General features: G+C 38.1%; 1 protein-coding gene across 1 annotated transcript in view; it reads left to right on the top strand.

The window, feature by feature from the left end:
• Nucleotides 1–21,896, top strand: part of LOC107689811 (WD repeat-containing and planar cell polarity effector protein fritz homolog) — a 67,181-nt gene that overhangs the window by 43,146 nt on the left and 2,139 nt on the right. The window contains exons 10-15 of the mRNA XM_016487976.1: nt 4,336–4,981; nt 10,559–10,747; nt 12,012–12,135; nt 12,288–12,351; nt 17,024–17,126; nt 19,914–20,016. Coding sequence (XP_016343462.1) covers nt 4,336–4,981; nt 10,559–10,747; nt 12,012–12,135; nt 12,288–12,351; nt 17,024–17,126; nt 19,914–20,016 — 1,229 coding nt within the window. The remainder of the gene's footprint in view (nt 1–4,335; nt 4,982–10,558; nt 10,748–12,011; nt 12,136–12,287; nt 12,352–17,023; nt 17,127–19,913; nt 20,017–21,896) is intronic.

Here is a 21,896-nt window from a genome sequence, read left to right as displayed (position 1 = left end):
GTCAGGGTTCAGGGTTGCCATGGTAACCAGGGTCCTGGGCCCTGTTCACAGACAACTTGGCACCCAGTTTGGGTGAGGAGGGGTCTGTGAACGTTTGTTAATCTAATGAATAATTGATTTGTTAAATCAAATTAAAAATGGTGTGTCTGATTGGTCCAGACGCTACAACACAAATTATTGTCTAGAGTCATTTTTGCTTATTAGTACGGTTGAACTGGATCATCGAAGGTCAGAAGCAAAGACATTGGTTAATAGAACGGGATTAAATACATAAAGCATATTTGTGTTGTTTAACATTTAATTATTGCAGGTTTGCCTCTTTGTCTCTCTCTCTCTCTCTCTCTCTCTCTCTCTCTCTCATATTTTTCTACGGTTAAAAAACATTAAAGTGTCTCTCGCCTTCATCGTTTCTAATTAAAGTGTTTGTTGTCATTTTCAGATCCGTGGTGTGAAATCAAGCTAGCAGTTTATGTAAGACGCGAGCGGTGAATCAAACGGTTCACTCGGCGCACAGACACACACTTCAATCAATTCTGCCTCATATATATGTTCCCTTTGTTAAGTTTGCTATCTGCATGCTAAACCCATTTTCTGCTTAGTCTTCAGCATTTATGCTTTCTTTCCCCATGTGGTCTTAATTCTTACCCCTCGCAGATAAGCACTGCCAAGAGACACACGGGGAAAAACACTTGTGCACACACACTTATTTATGCAAACGTTTAACATTTATAATCAATTCCCCTGTTCCTGGAATTTAATGATTTTAATAAAAACAATTTTTTATATATACCCTTATTTTGCATGTTGAGTTGGTTATGTTTTCAGTAAGCATTTTATATCATTTTTCTTTTTTCTTTTTTCTTTACTTTTTTTATTTTATTTTTTTCTTTAGTTGTTTTGCATATTGGGGTGGTTGTTATGTTTTCCGTACACATTAGTTCCCTATGTGGTCTTAATTCTTACCCCTCGCAGATAAGCACTGCCAAGAGACACATGGGGAAAAACACTCGTACACACACTTTTATTTATGCAAACGTTGTTTAATCAATTCCCCTGTTCCTGGAATTTAATGATTTTAATAAAAATAATTTTTATATATACACTTATTTTGCATGTTGAGGTGTTATGTTTTCAGTAAGCATTTGATATCTCTTTCTTTCTCTCTCTCTTTTTTTTTTTTGATAGTTGTTTTGCATATTGGGGTGGTTGTTATGTTTTCCGTACACATTAGATGTTGTTGAATATCCTGTTATCTCTCGCAGAACACTTCTCTTTTCATTCGTTTGATCTGTATATTTACCAGGCATCTGTACTTTATTTACAAATTGACACATTTCTTGTGTCTTCAACCTAACACATATTATCCTTTTCACTGAATGTGAAATGAGAGCAGAAATAGTTTTACAGTTTTTAGGCCTGTGTGAAAGTACTCCAGACATCACACATTGCCCGTGGAGTCAGTGGCTTTCAGGGACATCCACTTTTTAAAAGAAATTCCTTGAGTAAATGTTGTAGCCACAAATGGTCTTGCACAAACTAAATGTTGTGCTGCTTAATTTTTGAGGAAACAGTGAAACTTTTTTTTTTCAGGATTCTTTGATGAATTGAAAGTTTAAAAAATTTGCCATTTATTTGAAATAGAAATCTTTTGTTACATTATGTGTCTTTACAGTCACTTTTGATCAATTTACCGCATCCTTGCTGAAGAAAAATATTATTTTTTTCAAATCTGACAGACCCCAAACTTTTGAATGGTAGTGTATATATATGCACATTTTTTAACACAGCCACCTTTTTCGACTGCAGTATTTATCCTTCTGCTGAATATATTTCCCTCATTTTTTGAATGTATTCCTTATTCAGTGACTTTCTGACAGTGTTGATTTGATTTTAGAAGGCTCATGTGGAATGGTTTCAATCTGTCATTTTTCTGCGCATGGCTGCTGTTATGATTCCAGACCATGTTATATATGAAGAGAAAAGGTCCGAGTGGAATGTGATTTCTCGGGTTAAATTCTTGGGCATGTGCAGGTGCAGTAGAGCGAATGCTTCTGTGTTGATTTCATGCCACAGCGGCCTGACAAGCATCTGAGTAGCGTACACACACACACATTTACACACACCAGAAGAGCGGAGACTCAGCAGCAAGGACTTTCATAGATTGCCTTCATCATCATCTCCCTTTCTCGCTCCCTCTCTCACTGTCCCCCTTCTCTCCCTCTCTCTCTCTCACTGTTTGCTCTCTGAGCTGGAAAATTGGCTCAAAGAGCTCTACTGCTGTGAACAAGGCCTGCTGCTCAGCTGGACCTCTTTGGGTTTATCTTTCAAGCTGCAAAAGAAAGTCCAGAGAAGAGAAGAAAAGAAAAGAATAGTTTTGACCAGTGACTGAAACCAATAACTAACAGAGACTCACTTACCACTGTTCTCTCTCTCTCTCTCTTTCTAGCCCCCCCCAAAAAAGCCTCCCCAACTCACCAAGATGTCGTTTGTCTTTGTGAAATTGAATCTGTCATTGTTTCAGCGGCAGCTGTGGGATTTGCAATGTTTGTGTGTGCGTGTGTGTGAATGAAGGTCTTAAGAAGGATCACTCTGTGAAGATGTTAAAATCTTTATGGCGGGTGGGAGAAAGACACTCGAAATGTCCCCCAGTGCTGAGGCAAACATACTGCCTCTCAACCGGCTCTCCTTTATTTCTTCACCTTTTTGTTTTTGTTTAGTGTTACCATGGCAAAGAGCTTAGCGCTTTCTCTCTATGGCTATCCGTTACTACTAAACTGGATAAACAAGTGTGAGGATTGTGCAATTTCTCTGTAGTTCCTGATGGCACTTCTGGTCCACGATTTTACACTCACAACAAAGCACAATGCTATTCAAGACATTTAAATGTGTATATTATTAGCCAGAATAGTATCAGTAGCACTACCTTGCATGGTATTAGCAAAGCATTAGCCTCGTGAGGTCACAAATTCTGGCCTGAGCTGCAAGCTGACCAACTTAAAATGGCCTGAAAAGGTGTTCAACCTAGCTCTAGCTAGTTTTTTACTAGCTTAGTGCTAGCTGGGTCAAAATTATCGTAGTATTAGCCAAAGCAGTTGGGGCGTTGGTCTTTTGCTAGCGTGGTCAGTGGGGTGTTGGTTCTGAGCCCGGGCCCAGCTGTGGACAGGCCAAGAATGGGGGCCTCTGTGGCTGGGGCAGGTGTGTCTCAGCGGGGCCTGGCTCTGTGGAGAACTGGCACTGTTCCGGATCTCCCCTCTGTGCTGTCATCAACTTCTCTCCCGCCCTCTCACTAAACCCCTCTTACCCCCTGGGGTGCAGCGGGAGTCGGCCCAGGGGGGATTACAGCTAAAGAAAAAAGACAAAAAAAACTCATCCCCTGCTTTCACAGAAACCATCGGCAACCCGCTTAACTCAGTCTCCTACGCTGGCGCACACGCCACTGTTCTGTGCCAGCCCATCGCTCTCAGTCTCTCTCTCACTGCACCATCTGCACCAGAAACACACATACTACAGGTAAACCCAAACTTCCTGCGTGCTGCCGTCTGATAGGACACTTTTTAAGCTGTTTGTGTGCACATTTTGAGGTTAAATCTCCAAACAAATTTGATCAACATGTGTGTTGAGCCTGTGATTTCTACTGTCTCAGGGATGGCGGAGCCCATGCTGAATATTTACTTGTGCAAAATGTTTGTAACTTTTGGTTTACCTGTGGTTTGTCAAGACTGCCTGTGTCTTTCTCTGGTTCTGTTTTACCTCGCAGTGGGTTATTACTTGTATATGTTTTGTATACTTGTATATATAATTTGGAAATATAATTTAGCTACACATTTTTCTAAGAGTTGAGGCATAGCAGAGCACATGCTTTAATGCACTGAGCTGTGGTGGCCAAAGTTTTTTTTATATATATTGATTGTAATTAATATTTTAAGATTATTCATTCTTTATTTCACTACAATTACATATTATGCATAACTTTTCTAATAATATCTTAAAAATGTCAGCGCACATGCTTCAACACATTATAAAAGAAATATTTTACAGTTTCAGGAACAAGTATATGAACTAAAAAGCAAGTATATGAACTAAACAAAGTATGTGAACATTTTGTCTGTCTGTTGTGACAGATGAGGAGGGAAAACGTATGTGAACCCTTCGTTTCAGCAGAAATAACTTTCACCAAATATTTCCTGCAATTGTGAATTGGGCATGCACAACCAATTTATAATTAAATTGAACTGGTAGATGCAAAGGTTCACATACTTTCTCTGTAAAAACAAACAAAAAAAAACTTCAATAATTATGAAATTAATTTTTACCTCCCTGTTTCTCTCTGTGTAGGTTTTGAGCTCTATCCGAACTGACGGGAACCCTATAGACTGCAGATTCAGTTTGACCCAACCCTACCATGTCCTGACCATGGAACTGCACCAAGAGGCCAAATACTCCATGTCTGAGCTGTACGAGGAGGCCCAGACTCCTGAAGTCCAAAACTGTGTGTATGAATGTGCTCGTGGACATCTCCAACGTCTGTCTGGCTCTCCTCTACCCCTGACATCCAAACCCATAACCTGTTGTCGTGACCCGCTGGAGCGCTGGGTTCTCTTGGGACTTCAGGACTGCTCTGTGGTTCTTTTTGACCCACAATCAGGCCACTCCCAGTGGGCCTCCTGCTCCATGGTGCCGGTGGTACTAGCATGGCATCCTTCAGGAGCTCTGCTGATGGTGGGCGGAAGTCAAGGCGAGCTCCAGTGCTTTGATATGGGGCTCTCACCTCTCCCTCTGCGGCTAGTGAGTGAAGAACCGACTCCTGACTCTATAGGCCCCAGCCTGCAACTCTCTTGTCACATAAAAACCTCTGAGGGGCTAGAGGGGATCCAATGGGCCTACTGTCCGATATCCCATGGAAATGAGGGTTTGGAGGCAAATGACTTACTGCTGCTTCGGTTTCATGGAGGGCCGCTTGCTGCACTGAGGCTAAGACTAGGTCAGTGGGACCTTTGTGTAGTCTACTTGATTGAAATCAGAGTAGAGCATTTGAAGTATAGAGCTAAAGATTCTTGAACATGATTGTATTTATATAGCCTGGGGACATAAAACACAAATGCAAAACACTCTTACAGAGAGAATTTACACTACACACTTACACTATCATTCAAAAGTTTGGGGTCAGTAAGTTTTTTTAATAACTTTTGTTTATACTGCAAGGATGCCGTAAATAGAACAAAGATGGCAGTAAAGAAATTTGTTTCAACATTTTTCTATTTCAAATAAATACTGTTCTTTTGAACTTTCTATCCATCAAAGAATCTTAAAGAAAATGGTTCCACAAAAATATTAAGCATCACAAATATGTTCAACACTGATAATAATTAGAAATGTTTATTGAGCAATAAATCAGCATATTAGAATGATTTCTGAAGGATCATGTGACCCTAAAGTAATGGATACTAAAAGTTTAGCTTTGCCATCACAGGAATAAATGACATTTTAAAACATTAAAATAGAAAACAGTTTTTTTTTTTTATTGAAATAATATTTCACAATATCACTTTTTTTTCTGTACTTTTGATCAAATAAATGCAACCTTGAACATAAGAGAGACTTTTTTCAAAAACATCAACAAGTCTTACCGACCCCAAACTTTTGAATGGTAATGTACTGTATATGAAATAAATATTTTATTTAAATATTATTAAATAACAGGTCTGTGTATCTGTTTATAATCTGAATTTGTTCTAAATCAAACACTGATTACTTCACAGACATAAGAGAACATATTACACAGTTCTGATATTGGATATGTAGTTTATTTTCTACTAAGAAAATACATTACTTTTCTCAAGAATTTTTTTTATAAAAAGTCATAGTTGTGGTGTAGTGGTCAGTGCACATTCTTTAACACATTGAGCTGTGGTGCTCAGATGAGTGACATGTTTGAATCTGGCCCATGACCTGATTCCCCTCTTCTTCTCAGTTGCAAGGAAACTAAGTGCCCAGAAAAAAAATGTGATGTCACATGATGAAGATTTGATGTCACAATCCTTGCACACTTTGGCAAATCTAGTGATTAGTCTTTCCAAAAATAATAATTGTAGCAACCCACTATCCTGTAAAGGACATGCATAAGACCAGCCAATCAGATTAGAGCTTGTCCAACCGAGAGAGTGCGTGGTGTTATTGTGTGTTATATACTTCGGAGTGTGAGTGTGTGAGAATCTGAGATTGCGTTCATTGTAGAACTGTAGAAGCACACAGACATTTGAGGGAATAGCAGAGGCAGGGGCCAAGTCTTCTGCGGTCACTCAATACCCACCCTTGGGCTGCCACCTCCAGGTGCATTCTGGGATGCATTTCTCCGATAAATCATTTACAGTGGCTTACAGTCCCTCAGGGCACCAGATAAAGTCTGCCAATCAAAACCTGCCCATGCCTAGAGTTTAATTTTGACTTTGGAAGTGAATGTGACTCCCAGCGACTCTGTCAAAGTTTTAAATGGAGAGCGTCAGCAAGAGAAAGAGTTTTCTATGAGAGAGAGAGGTAGAAAGCAAGGGAAGGTGGAAGAGAGAGAGAGCGACAGCAGTTCCCTCTCCTCTGATCGCGTGCCAAGGTTTTGATGAAGAAAGCAAACGCACATCCTTTCCGACTGATAATTCGGAGCAGCTATTGAGCAGCGCTTGTTTGCCCGTTTGTCTATTTATTTGTTTGTGAACGTGTTCGTTGGGCTTTTCTTGCTCACGTGCCCATATTTATTGACTTATATCTCTAGAACTGCTACATGATGAAGTGAGTTAATCGGACGCGCAGAGGATGAAAGAGTTGGCAGACCTCCAGTCTTCCCAAGGAAGCAGCTCTTTCTTTTTCTTTTGCTAACCCTCCCTTCTTTTTTTCCTCTCCTCCCTGAGTTATCTCATCTGGGCACGCGCTCGGCACAGGAGAGCTGCTGTACGGAGGGGATACAGGGGGCAGCTGGCCAGCACACTCTGAGAAAGTGAAAAAAAAGACATTGAGGGGGAAACAAGATTAATTTAAAGGAGAGGAAATTGCACAGCATTGCAGTTTGGAGCTCTTTGGTATATAAAATATTTCAAGTAAATAAATTATTAGTGGGGTCTTTTTATACCACTTACCACAATTAAGAACAAGAAAAACAACTTAAATTAGAATCAAAAAGAGTTTTATCACAACCACACAACACTTCTCATAAATGAAAGTCACCTAACTGGACAAAATAATTAAATTTTGCACTTGATTTATTTATTTACAAAACACTAACAATTGAATTTTGTATTTTATTTTATATTTTAAGTAACAGTTACATTTTGTAATCCAATTCAATCATTTTTTTTTTTTTTTTTTTCACAATCAACAATTAATGTATTTTATGACTTCTCATAAATGAAGGTCACCTAACTGTTCTTTAAAGCTTTTTTACTGGACCGAACAATTAAATGTATTACTTTTTTGTATTGCTTATTTATTTGTTTATTTAAAAAATCGTAACAATTAAATGTTGTATGTATTTATTTAAAAATGTTCATATATATGTGTAAAACAAAACTGACTACAAAAAAGCTGTTAACCTGTGCACTTCTCATCCTCATCCTCAGTGTCATGTGTTTTTTTTTTTTCACAGGCCCAGGGAGAAAATGAAACCTTTTCTTTTCAATTTGGTGTATATGTGTGCCATAAACAGCATCATTGCTTTATTGCACCTCTCTGCAGTGCTGCAGCTCTTCTGTGTCTGTGCTGATGTCTGTCATTTCTCTCTACACTGTTATTAGTCACATTAGTGGCTCTTCAGGGGTTTGTGGAAGGCGGCCTGTTAATTTCCCACATGCAGTTTTAATTGGACCCTACCCGACCTCCTTTCCAAATTCACTTACAAAAAAATGGTGGCTGTCATTTAATTTGCCGCAAAATGGCGCCTCCTTCTGCTACCGACATCCGCAGGAGATGATTTCTGTCCAAGAGAGGATTTCAAATTGGTTTAGCAACAAAAAGAGATAACAAACGTAGGTCATTTGCTTTACTTTGCTATGTTATGTGCAAGTTCCTTCATGTGTAAGACGTCAGGAATCATGAATATAGAGGGTCCCGAGGGGTCGTTTTTTTGATGGGCAACATATCTCTCTGTTTGTGTAATGTTTGTCAATAACATGTAGTTTTTGTGGCTGTGCTAATGGTCTCCTGTTGAGAAGTGAGCATAGCTGCGATTGAGTGTGCCGTTCAGAAGCAGATCCAGTATGGCTGGATTAAGCTCTGTTACATTATTAAAGGCGCCTTTACGGGTGTCAACCGCCTCAGGTGATTACTGCTCATTGTGATCACAGACGCTAACGTTCACAGAAAGTTAGCAAGAGAACAGGCAGATAAGAGTTAGAAATAGAAAGATGTGTCTGAGAGAGAAAGAAAAAATAAGAGACGGCAGCTGATACAGAAGAATGAGTGTGTTTGTGAAATGCAAAAGGAAGTTTTAGTGGTTAAATATATGAAATGCTCTTGACACACTATGAAATCTGAAACCTACTGTAAAATCAGCACCAACCTGAAGATATTAAAGATAATAGCTGATAAAATAATAACGGTAACAAAAATCTACCATGCAGGGCCTAAAACAATACAGATTTTATTTACAAATATTATAAATAGCTATCGTTACAGAAATACTTTAAGCTTGTCAGAGAAATAATTGTATGAAACAATTATTTAAATTAAATATTTACTTTTTGTAATGAAAAAATTATATTGTTACTTAGGGATGAGAGATATAGCCAAAAAAAATTCCTCTTTAAAAGAAAAGAAGTATTATCTGAATGCAAAGTGACCCACATTTGGTTTTTGACTATTAAAAATGTGTACAGTTTACTTTTGGAGCTATACTGAAATTCCAATATCTGAAACTGAGCCAGATATAGGGCCTTAAAAATGAAGACGCCTAAAGGACAGTTTTTTAAGACCCAATATCTAAAAGGGCTTTAAGATATATTTAATACTTGAGTTTGAGGCATGTAAACTTTGGAGAAATTATTATTATTATTATTTTAATGGTTACCATTGTCAAACAGGTTTTACTAATAGACCTATAGTACCAATCTCTGTGCTAAAATAACAATGATGCTGCCATCTTTCTGAAGTCATTTTTACTCCGCTGTAATTTGGCTGTAATTGGTGGATTATTCAGTAACTATACATCAATGACATTTAATATTTTGGCTTTCATCACTATATATGTTTAACTTTCTTCAGAAAAAAATATTGACAATATCAAAAATTTGAGCTGGGGAAGTTTCTGAATGTTGGTTGATTTGACATGGAATGGCCTTATTCTTTTTTGCAAAAAATTAATGAATCGATAACATTATTTTGATGTCATTCTAGTCACCACAATTTAACTACTTGTTAGTACTACTTTGTAGTAGTATGTAAATACCATGGTACATAAATATAATAATTATGTAATACCATTATATACACTACCATTCAAAAGTTGGGATCAGTAAATTGTTATATTAGAGTGATTTCTGAAGGATCATGTGACACTGAAGACTGAATTAATGGCTGCTGAAAATTCCACTTTGCCATCACAGGAATAAATTAGATTTTAAAATATTTTCAAATAATAAAAAAAAAGTTATTTGAAATTGTGATAATATTCCACAATAATACTGTTTTTACTGTATTTTTGATCAAATGAATGCAGCCTTGGTGAGAATAAGAGATTTTTTTCAAAAAAGACAAACTCTTGAACGATAATGTATGTCAAAGTATATCATCATTTTGTAAAATTAGTGTTTATTGTCCTTCTCATTTCATTTACCTTTAAAAATTGTATTTTATCATATAATGGCGTGATATCTGCCATCTAACACCTTGCTCTCTAGACAACTGTATTAGTATCGGCTGTTAAAAAAATCTATATCAGTCGGCCACTAATTTATACGTTCAGATCAGTTTGAAGAAAACTCGTCTGTATGACCCTTTTGTGGTTAAAATAGTGTGTGATTTTCTGTAGGTAAATGCATGTTTGAGAAGCTTTGTAAACAGCAGAAGGTACATCCATTAGCTCAATGTCCATTCAGCTGCTCATCCCTCTCTGATTGATTCTCTGCTGTATATGGCATCCGCCATTTCTCTTAAAGGTAATTCACTAAGCTAAATGTCAGCAGTATCCACACCAACAAGTGTGTTTAACCTGAATCGACTGCATTTGCTGTGTGTCACAGTTCAGTTCACACACACTCACACACACGACTCTCAACAGTGCTACAGAGAAAGAGCACAGACTGAAGATCGATCCAAATGTCAATGGCAATCTTACAGAGCGTCGCTTCTAAAGATCTCCCACCTCATACGGTCCAGAGCTTCCACAACCTCTTTCTCTTAATGTAAGACAACTTAACGTGTCAGAGCATGAGGGCTAGTATTTGATGGAAATACTGCAACCTTTGGACTTTCTAGCAGTATTCGTTTCTTCCAAGTTTGCTTCAGTCATCATATGTCATATGTGTCACTTCATAATCATGCAGCCACTTAATAACATATGTATTAATTCTATGTGCAGGTGTGTTCAGTGGCGCTCAGCTAGGCCCAGGTGATCTGATACAGCACCGTTTGCACTGTGAGGAGGTGGATGCAGCACTGGGAATTCTGGGTAATATGGACTGGGCCATGATGGGAGCAGAGTGTTACAGGTCACTCATCTCCATCACAGATCACCTGCTGAGAAAACCACTGGACCAGCAAACTGAAGGTAAAGACTCCAGACCTGCAGGCTTTGATTTCTGAACGGAGACTAAACCTAAACTTAATTAGTGTCAGGGAAAGTGCACAACAAACTCAGCTTGGAATCAAAAAGGTCTTTACCATTCCAAATAACAGTATTTAAATCTCGTTAAGTGCTCTGGTGCTGAGAGCAATAGTTATAGTTAGGACACAATGCAGTCCAAATGCAAAACGGACCAAGTTTGCAAGTTCCAACCTCTCGGTGCTATTTGATTTTAAACATAAGTGAGTTTGGACTTGGAGGAGGTAATTATTCATAGAGCAAAAGCATATCCATTATCTAGAGCTTCACTCGAGTCCTAAATGTACGTCACAAGCCAAGCACAGGGAGAGGCCACATGGAACACAATAAAACAATGTTTTTATTCATTGAAAATGTACACACAGTGGCTCCAAAAAGAATTTAAACCACTTAAAAAATATCAACAAAATATCAAATCAAGTGGCATTGTCTTAAATACAATTTTGAGCAGCATACACACTTTAAAAGTACAAATTCTCACAAAAAAAAAAAGTTTGAAATGAGTCAACCATATATGTGACCCTGGACAACAAAACCAGTCTTAAGTCACTTGGGTATATTTGTAGCAATAGCCAAAAATACATTGTATGGGTCAAAATTATTGATTTTTATTTTATGCCAAAAATCTTTAAGAGATTAAGTAAAGATCATGTTCCATGAAGATATTTTGTAAATTTCCTACCATAAATATATCAAAACTTAATTTTTGATTAGTAATATGCATTGCTAAGGACTTCATTTGGACAACTTTAAAGGCGATTTTCTCAATATTTTGATTTTTTATTTTTTTGCACCCTCAGATTCCAAATTTTCAATAGCTGTATCTCGGCCAAATATTGTCCTACCCTAACAAACCATACATCGATGGAAAGCTTCATCATTCAGCTTTCAGATGATGTATAAATCTCAGTTTCAAAAAATTGACCCTTATGACTGGTTTTGTGGTGCAGGGTCACATATGTGGTTCAGAATTCAAGTAAAAAGTAGTATGACACTTAATTAACAGTACATCGTCAACATTCATAACTAATGTGTTGAACTAAATGAATACACTAAAAGTCACTGGTACCACCTTGAAGTTTGTTTTGAGAAATGCTGTAGTATAAATTGTTTGCAGATTACACATTGTTTGATATTTTGTATCTAATACAATGAAAAGAGTTTGGGGCCACTGCATGTACATATTAGATCCTGTTGTGTGTGATTGCAGGTCAGTTGGAAGCAGCATTGGGGATGTTTTATGCCCCCTGCAGACCCCTCTCAAACACTGTCATACTGGAGTACAGAGACCCCATCAGCAGATACGCCCGCCGATTCTTCCATCACCTGCTCAGGTACACACATGACACACACTCTACATAGAGTACACACCACCTCCTGCATGTGATTGAGTCCTCTTTAATTAAAAACAATAGTTAAATAAAAATCAGCAGTCAGTCAGGTGTTTAGAAATGACTGTGCAATACTTCTGACTTATCTCTTCCAGACACCAGCGGTTTGAAAAAGCCTTCTTGCTGGCTGTAGATATCGGTGCGAGAGATCTATTTATGGTGAGCATGCACTTTCAAACATGCACAAACAATGTGCATGTTTGAACAAAACAATACAACGAATATCTCAATCTAGTTAATTTTTCAATAACTTAACAACACATTCGCATGTTCACGGTTCTCTGATGTCGGTTAATGGTCACATGAAATACAGGTAAATACATTTTTCAATATTTCATCTTTTTAGTAAGTGTTTTGTTAGTGTTTTTGTTTTGTTTTAAAATTATTTATTATTTAGTTATTAAATTTTGATCAACTCACAAATCCTCTCCAGTTCCCCTTTAGAAACCCCCAGGAGTTCATGACATTTTGTACATATGAAAATGTTCAAAACTGCCAGGTAAACTGCAGGCAGAAGCATGTTTTAAATAATTTAACTAATCTAATGAAGTCTTTATAAGTTACCAGTCACAACTGGATGTATTTGCAAACACGTTAATCTTTGAGCATTATTATTAAAAAGACTAATTAATTTAATATTGTGACTGAGGTATAAATGAATTTTTTTAAATGACTAAAATGAGCTCTAAAATGTGTTGCCATTGTCTATGATTATAGTTTAGTTATGGGTGGGTTATGGGTGCATGCAGAGAACTTTGAGTTGGCTCTATTTTGGACTTGAGAGGCTCTGGGCAGGTGCAGCTCGGGGTTTGAGGCCCCTGGCCATGTCACGTCCCCTCTCTCCTACCATAACAAGAATCCCTGAGACTCCAGAGAGCAACAGTAGCTAAGAGAAAGAGGGAGGGGGCGTGGAAGAAATAGAGCGAGGGAGTCTGTCTTTCACAGCTCTCATGGCTGGTACACTATCTTTTCTCTCCCTCTCCTTTCTCACTCCTTTAAATGGTCTTGTGTGTGTGACCCCTTTTCTAGGCCTCCTCTCTCCATGCCCGAGTGACACCTTCCCTATTAGCGTTCACACCGGCCGCTGTCTCTCTCTTTCTCTCTGTCCTTTTTTCATGCAGTTCCTCTCTCTCCCTCCTTCTTTCACGCCGATCGCTCTCGTTCCAATTCATTCCCCACTAAGTGCTGCTGCTGAAGGCCCCAATTGAAAAGGTGGAGCTCGAGCCACACAAGCCTGAAAGGGCAGAGAAGAGAGGGAGGGAGGGAGGGAGGGAGAGAGAAAGGCAAAGGAAACCTGGATCTGTTATTCTTGGGACATGCACTGGGAAAACCAAAAAGAGGAAGGATGAGAGAGACGAAAGTGGCAAATTATGAATGGTCCATGAATATCAGTCCTTGTGAATCAACAAAGAGCAGACAGAGAGGGAGCTAAAGGCAGAGAAACAGAGAGAGGGAGCTAAAGGCAGTGGCGTTTCACCCCGTGGTTTTGGCTCTTGGCTAATTAGCCACAGAAGTTAAATTAAACCACCCACAGGAGAGAGGGAGAGAAAGAAAGCAAGAGAACGAGCGGGGGTCCTTGCTCCATCTGATCTGGTCCCCTCCATGTCACAAAGGTCAGCTGAAACAAAACGGATGGAGCCCCACGTAAGAGCCCCCAGTATGAGCCAGGCTCGAGTCTCCATTGTCTCCGAACCAGCAATGGAGCACCGAAAGAATTTCTCTTTCTTTTCTTTTGTAAGAAGCCTTTTGTGAAGTGAAGCACTTTGGTGTTGGAAGAAATTGGAGGGGTCGGAGTCACCCAAAGGGGTAGAGAGGAAGGGAGAGGGAGGGCAGGGTTGCTCCTTCACTCGTTCGCTGGAGTGTTATGCATAATTGTAACGTTCTATACTTGTAATTATCCTCTGATGTGAACCCTGATAGCGTCTGCGCTAATTCGTTTAGCTGTATTTTGCTGACTTTTCTCGTTCCTGTGCTTTTTTTTTTTTTGATCTTCCGATTAATTAATTAGATCATAATTGTGATCGTATGCTTGCTTTGTTGGTTAATGGGGTGTGTGCATGTGCATCTGTTTGCTGGAAACGGGTGGGGGAGGGCATTGTTAATATCAACGATTAGACATGATGTGTGGCACTGAGCTGATATTGGCTGGTTTCTGTGTTGAGATGGATAATGAACTTTGTAAGACCCTCTCACGTATCTGATAAACACCTTCCTCAAACACTCACGTGGATTACAGGTGTGATCCTCCAGAATTGTCTTTGCACGTGTGTGAGTGTAAATGCGCAATTGTGCGTGTAACGGTTCTCTCTCTTGCTCTGCTCCACTGGTCCATGTTAATTTTAAACTCTTTTCTGACGTCGAGCGAATATCAAGTATCATCGCTGGACCAGCTGTTTATCCTGTCTCCATATGCCTCTCCAGTCAAAAATAACACTAAAAGGCCGTTTATCCACATTTGAGCTCTTAAAGCTCTTAAATAAATAAGATTAGACCCGATTCTGTGTCCTGTGTAAGCTGTGGTGAATAAGAGGTATAATATCTGATTTATGTAGAGAATTATTGTCATCCCTCTTAGACGTCTGGATTCACTCGCTTTTTCTCCGTCTGTCTCTCTGTTTCTTGGCCTTCCTCTCTTTTTCGATCTGTCTGTCTTTGTGGCTCAGAAAGCATTATGTTCTGCTAAGCTGAAACAGAGGTCTTCAGATGCAATGCGAATATCCAGTGTTTTTGGCTCCCTTTCGTTTTCCCTTTTGATTCTCGGCCTTTACCAAAAACATGATGCCCTTAGAATGCTCTCTCTATCTCCGTTGTTGCATCTGATTTTTCCTCTTACACTTGTGGTTACAGAAATGTAGACATTCTTAAAATACACAACCACTCTTATGAACTGGTTCTTTTTAATGAATCACTCAAAAAGATTCATGAAACAGTCTCAAATTCCAATGTGAGTTAGGGATTTGAATCAGATTCACTGAATCGTTTAGAGATATTAGTTTGCAGTTGACTCAGTAAATCAGGAATCAATTTTCAGTTATGTCCAATTCAAACTGGGCAGAGAATTAAATATACGTATTCACAGTGGTATTCTAAAAAACATGGAAATATTTCAAAAAAAATATTGGTCATTGTTAAGCATAATGAGCAGCGTTTGTACTTTTTAATTGATTGGAAGATAAACTTTGTTTGGGAATAAAACTGAGGTTTAATCTCAAACTCAATATTTGAGTTTTTTTTTTTTTTCAAAGAGGTACAAATTTTATTCCATCATTATTGAGTGATTCTGTATTTTGTCAAGTAAAAAGGCATTCGGCTCCTAAATGTTAAGTTAGACTTTTTTTAAGGTCTGGTGGCCTGTGATTGTTTTGTTTAAAAAGAAGAATCATTGTTTGAATCGTGAGGTTATTGGCTCTCATCCCTGAGCCTGTGAAGAGCTAAATCAAGTCCTGTTTGATGTTTGTAAGTCACTCTTATCCCCCTCCCCTCATTTGATCAGACTTGCAGAGGCTGGTTGACAATACAGGCATTAGTGCTCTGCAGGTCTGACTGTGCTGCATTCACCCTCCCTGCATCTCGCTGCAGCTCTGACTGATGTCCCTGAAGCGGAAGGATGGGTTTAGCGTTTAAACGGACAGAAAGAGAGAGGATCTTATTAGTTCAGAGTCAGCACTGAGCTCCTCTCCCAACTTTCACTTTAATTTACCCATGAATGGGCACCTCCAAGATAGTCAAATGTAGTCTGTCAATTACATTATTATAAGTTCTTCCACCATGTCTGAACATTTGAGGATCTTCTCTACTGATACATAGGGATATTCTGTTCACGGAGAAAGTTTTGTACCGCATACATACATACATTTGATTTTGTTTTGTTTTGTTTTGCTTTTTTTTGTTACACTCCTGGAACTGATTGATGAACTATTACTAGGCTGCAATAGTTTTTTTTTTTTGTTATTAATGAATGCAATTTTTTGTCAACATATTTTAACATATTTGCTTTTTCCCCATTTTGTGAAAGAAGTAAGACTTTCTATAGTGAATTTACCACTTTGTTGGTAGGCCTCTCTCTTTAGATTATTCTGGAATTAACTACTTGTTAAACCTATTTAATGATTTTTAAAAAGACTTTTAGTTTAATACACGAAAGATTTCTGTCAGTAAAGCACATCTGGTGTCATTATTCACACATAGATGTTCTCTGAGCAGTCGGATGTGCTTTATCTTTGTTGTACGTCTCAATCCGGCATCCATTTTGGTGGGACTAATGGTGTGTGACATTTAAAAACATGTTTGCGGGTTAATGGAGGTCTCCTGACTGCACGAGGCCCTAAAATAGATATATTATAGTCTATTCTCTGGGATGAGAGGGCTCATATTTAAGAGAGAGAAAGAGCAAGAGCGAGTTCTCACACCCACCTGCTCGTAATGACAATAGTTGAAACTATTCCGACATGAAGAGCATCGCTCCTGCTTTTTAAAAGATGACACATGCCTTTCCCCACATCTTTGTGCTTTTTGAAACCAGTATTATTGCATCCGGTCAGAGTTCAGGGAGAAAGAGAAAAGGAGGGAGGACAACATAAAGGCGACTGAACAAATGAACAAGACTGATTTTTTGAAAGTTTGATACTTTTATGTTTTTCCCCCCTCTGAAACTTCAAACAGGTTATTTAATCTATTCTCTCTCTCTCTCTCTTTTTCTCCTGCAGCCTCTCTTTGCACCTTCTCTCTCTTCGAGCAGAGCGCAAAAATGAAAAAGGGAAAAAACTGAAGTATTGTCATGTGAGCTGAGATTAATTTTAGATTGCTCTGCTGTTCTGCTTTACCTTCAAAGGACCTCCATTACGTGGCAGCAGATAAGGGTGAGGTGGTGTTAGCCGCTGTAGCCAAGAAGAAGGCTAATGAAATAGACGCAGAGGCACAAACATTGGCACCAGGTGAGAGAATCATTCACAAAATGTTAGTTACAATAAAATGCTCCAAAATCTCCTATTGGAGTGTGATTAATGTATATAAGTGCAAAATTATCACTCATAAACTCTCATCTGCATGTTTTCATTTACTCTTTTAGAAAAATTCAAATAAATGCTGCAAGGTAAAATTACCTTGGTCACCAAATGGAATTTCAAAAATATTGATTTCAAACAGGTTTTCCCAACCACATTCCCTTCGTCTTCCATTTTGTGGACAAACATAATAAGCTGTGATGGGTTCAATTATTTTGACAGAGAAAAATGATTTCTTTCAACTTTGGAATTGTCTGGTTTTTCCATCTACAGTCATTGCATGTGGCATGTCACAGAAGAATTTACTCTTGCTCCAAGTTCAAAAAACGTGTACACTGTTAATTTCATTCAGTCTTTCATGATATGACGTAAGGCGCATGTGACCCTGGCGGTGGCACCACTGGGAAATTAAAAAAAGTCTTTAGGTTTCGTAATTTTTAATCCCTTATGTAATTATATTTGACTATTTTAAGTTTTTTTTTTTTTTGGAGCTCTGTGTGAAGATATAGAGAGAGTTTGATTCATTCACGTTGTTAATTGGCTGAATAGGACTGGTTTAAAGTGCGTGTCCTGCTGACCTGATGAGGATGTCCTACATGCTGTTCATCAGTGATGTTCAACATACATTTCCTCTGCCAGCAGGATGGGCATACATTCAAATGAAAGAAGGCCGTAGAAAGAAAAAAGCAAGAGGGGGATAAGGGACGGACAGAAGTGGTTCGGCTAACAGGTGTACAGATGAGACAAGGGGAGGTATTTAGCTTGTAATAAGGGGGTGAAAACTTGAGGGTGTGTGTGCTTCCCACCCTGTCTGCACATAAGCCTCTTAATTATGTCCTTGATGATTTCCCTGCTCTCTCACCCCGAGCAGACCTTAGCCTTGGAAGGAAATGCTTAAGAGTGCGAATGTGAAAGGAACAGATGGGCAATGTTGCAATTATAAGTCATTGCCTGAGATTTTTTTTTAAAGTGCAAGATACCGTTTTTCTCTCTTTTTCTTTTCTGTCAACTCTACGTTTTCGGGGTCAATAGCTTCTTTCAGGTGCTGATATGTTTGTGTGCAGGGATTATTCTGGAATAGAGGAATATTTAGAGAAAATTCTGTAGGGCAGTGTGCGGGATCATAAATAGGGAATGAGCGCGGTAGGATTCAGCATTGTGCTGTGCATTAAAAAGACAAGGTGTCTTGTTTACATTTGGCCAGCCTGGAGCAAATGTTTCACACTGTCAGCCAACCATGACTCTAAAGGATACACACACACACACACCAGAAATTCAAAAGTGACTTAATATTCACACATTACATGGCCATTCTCATAAATAAAACAGCTCAAAGTGTAAAACAGCTTTAAAGGGTATTGATCTGCTGTAGCTGCTTCTGGATGATTATTAACTGACAGTTTAGCAATGTTGTCCATGTAGTCTCTTAAACCAATATAATAAATGTAATCAAATTAATTACATTATACACTGATTCATTAGTTAATCGCAAATAATTTCGAGTGTTAACGAAAATTGGATTTTCAAGTCAGTTTTGTTGATTTATTTCCATATCATTCGACGCAAGCCAGTCACTAGCCTACAATTCACAGCAATATTCTGCAGTTGAGTCTGTCTGTCTGCACTATTTTAATATATAAAAAAAGATGTAAAATTTTAATATATATATTTTTTTATTTTTAATTAAATATTGTGAAATAACCCTTTTCTATTTTAATATACAGTATGTTAAAATATAATTTATTCCTGTGATCCTTCAGAAATCATTGTGATATGATGATCTGGTGCTCAAGTAACATTTATTATTATTTAAATGTTGAAAACAGTTGCTGCTTAATATTTCTGTGAAAACAGTTGTGCATTTTCTTTCAGGATTATTTGATAGTTCAGAAGAACAGCATTTATTTGAACTTGAAATCTTTAATATGATCAATGTCTTCTACTGTCACTTTTATTTCATGCACCCTTGATGAAGAAAATTTATATTTAAAAAATATACACACACACACACACACACACGTATATATATATATATATATATATATATATATATATAATGTTATATATTATATACATTTTATATAAATAAAAAAACATTATTTTTAAACAGCTCTATCACTCCAAGGGTCAGGGAGCATGATTAAATTAAATTAAATTAAATTAAAGATTAAATTTTCCTATAACTGTTTATACTCAATTAATGAATTAAATGAACAGCCCTAATCACTGAAATGTATTTTTCCTTACATTTCTTTCCCATTTTTCTGAATCTCCCTGCATAGATTTTATGAAGTGTCTCTCTCTCTGTCTGTCTGTCTTTCCATCCTTCCACCATTGCTTTGTTGTCACAGAAGAGGATCAGTGTTCACTGTCTCATTGAGGAGTGTGTTGATTTGGTGAGAGAGCCAATTATAAAGGAGGACTCCGAGAAGAGCGTATGAGAGGGATCATCTTAAAGCTCACGAGACGCAGACACACACACTGCTGTGCTGTAGGGTGTTCCCCGAGATCAAGTCTCAGTGTCTCTTGTTATATGTAACCCTCACTGTCTCTGTCTGGGAGAGTCATGTACAAGACGCCCATGTATTACACAATATGTCATGTTCTGTCTCTTGCTCTCTTTCTCTGCTTCATACAGAAGAGCTTCTACATTTCAAAGATTCTACATGTTAAACTGTTTCCCTCGGGGCATGGTGGGATTTTGTGTGTGATTTTCAGATGAGTGTCAGTCAGCATACGAAGGGCAGAGTAGAGTCCAACTACCATCAACCATCAGTGAGAGGCATGTTCACGACCCCAATCACTGGAGCACTGCATCAAGGTGTGTTTTTTTTTTATTATTCATTATTCATATTTAGATCAAATTGTTAGCTGATGTATTAGAAATGCCACAAACTGGTCTGTCTTGCAGCATTTATGAGGGTGAATTTCTTAAAGGGATAGTTCACCCAAAAATTAAAATTCTGTCATTAGTTACTCACCTTCATATCATTGCCACCCATATGGTTTTATTTTTTTCTGTGGAGCACAGAAGTAGACTTTTTTGAAGAATCTTCATGCATCTTGATAAAAGTGATAGTTCTGGTCCTTCATTATGATTGGCTGAGATGTGTTTAAGGCAGTTGTAAAATACTCTATAAACACTATCTGTGACCTCATTACATCACTATTACTGCTCCTTTGTGCCTGTGTGTTGCTGTGTCAGTGGTGCTTGGCAACCATTCTTCTGGACATTACTGAAGAATAAATTATTATTTGTTATTAGTAAACCATGGCTTATTGGTTTTTTTTATTGTGAAATTTAAGTCATTATTTGTTGATAATCTTGAGAACCACCTTGACTGGAGCATAGACTCTGTAAGTTGAACTTGAGAACTGTTTAAGAACAAATTGCTCAGTTTGATTTGTGAATTGGATAAACAGGTTCATAGAAAAGAACGACTCTTTCAGATATTGAACTGATCCGTTTGTCAAGTTCAATCATTCAGTGATTAACAATATACATTTCGGTCTGTTCCTCACACAAGATTATCATATGGCTTCAGAAGAATTGGAACATAGTGTGTAATTTTTGTGCACTACTATTATGGTACTTTGTTTGGCCCTTTTGTGGATTGACAGTAGTAGTAACTTCTGTCATTATATGGAAAATAGCTATGTGAAGATTCTTTAAAATATCTCATTTTGTGTTGCAAGGTGGGGAAATCAACAGCATACAGCTTTGAGGGACGTAAATAATGACTGAATGTTTCATTCTTGGGTGAACTATCCTTTTAAACCCATGTCAAACATTTAGTAGCCTACATAAGTGGAATATTTTGAGAAAACACCCATACTAACTCTTCTAGTATGTGTAGTTCACCCAAGTTTGGCCTGGACCATTACAGTGAGTGTATACAGTGGGGAAGATATTTATTTGATCCTCTGATTTTGTAAGTTTGCCCACTTAAAAAGAAATGAAGGCTCTGTAATTTTTATGGTATGTTTATTTTAATGTTATTTAAGTTTAAAATCCAGAAAAAAACACATTATATAAATGTTAGAAATTGATTTGCATTTCAGTGAGTGAAATAAGTATTTGATTCCCAAGCAAAACATGACTTAGTACTTGGTGCAGAAACCCTTGTTGGCAAGCACAGAGGTAAAACCGTTTTTTGTAGTTGGTCACCAGGTTTGCACACATCTCAGAACGGATTTTGATCCACTCCTCTTTACAGATCCTCTCTAAATCCTTAAGGTTTTTTGGCTGTCGTTTGGCAACTTGAAGTTTCAGCTCCCTCCACAGATTTTATATAGGATTGAGGTCTGGGGACTGGCTCGGCCACTCCTTGACCTTAATGTGCTTCTTCTTGAGCCACTCCTTTGTTGCCTTGGCGGTATGTTTCGGGTCATTGTCATGCTGGAAGATCCATCCATGACCCATCTTCAGTGTTCTGGCTGAGGGAAGGAGGTTCTCGTCCAAGATTTTAAAGTACATGGGCCCCGTCCATTTGCCCCTCAATGCGGTGAAATCGTCCTGAACCCTTAGCAGAAAAACAGCCCCAAAGCATAATGTTTCCACCTCTGTGCTTGACTGTAGGAATGGTGTTCTTGGGGTCATAATCAGCATTTCTCTCTCTCCAAACACGGCGAGTCGAGTTAATGCCAAAGAGCTCAATGCTTTGGTCTCATCTGACCACAGCACTTTCTCCCAAGCCTTCT

This window comes from Sinocyclocheilus anshuiensis, unplaced genomic scaffold (assembly GCF_001515605.1).
Source record: "Sinocyclocheilus anshuiensis isolate Anshui unplaced genomic scaffold, SAMN03320099.WGS_v1.1 scaffold918, whole genome shotgun sequence".
NCBI lineage: Eukaryota > Metazoa > Chordata > Actinopteri > Cypriniformes > Cyprinidae > Sinocyclocheilus > Sinocyclocheilus anshuiensis.
Note: the sequence above shows the minus strand (reverse complement) of the source record. Positions and strands in the feature narration are given on the sequence as shown.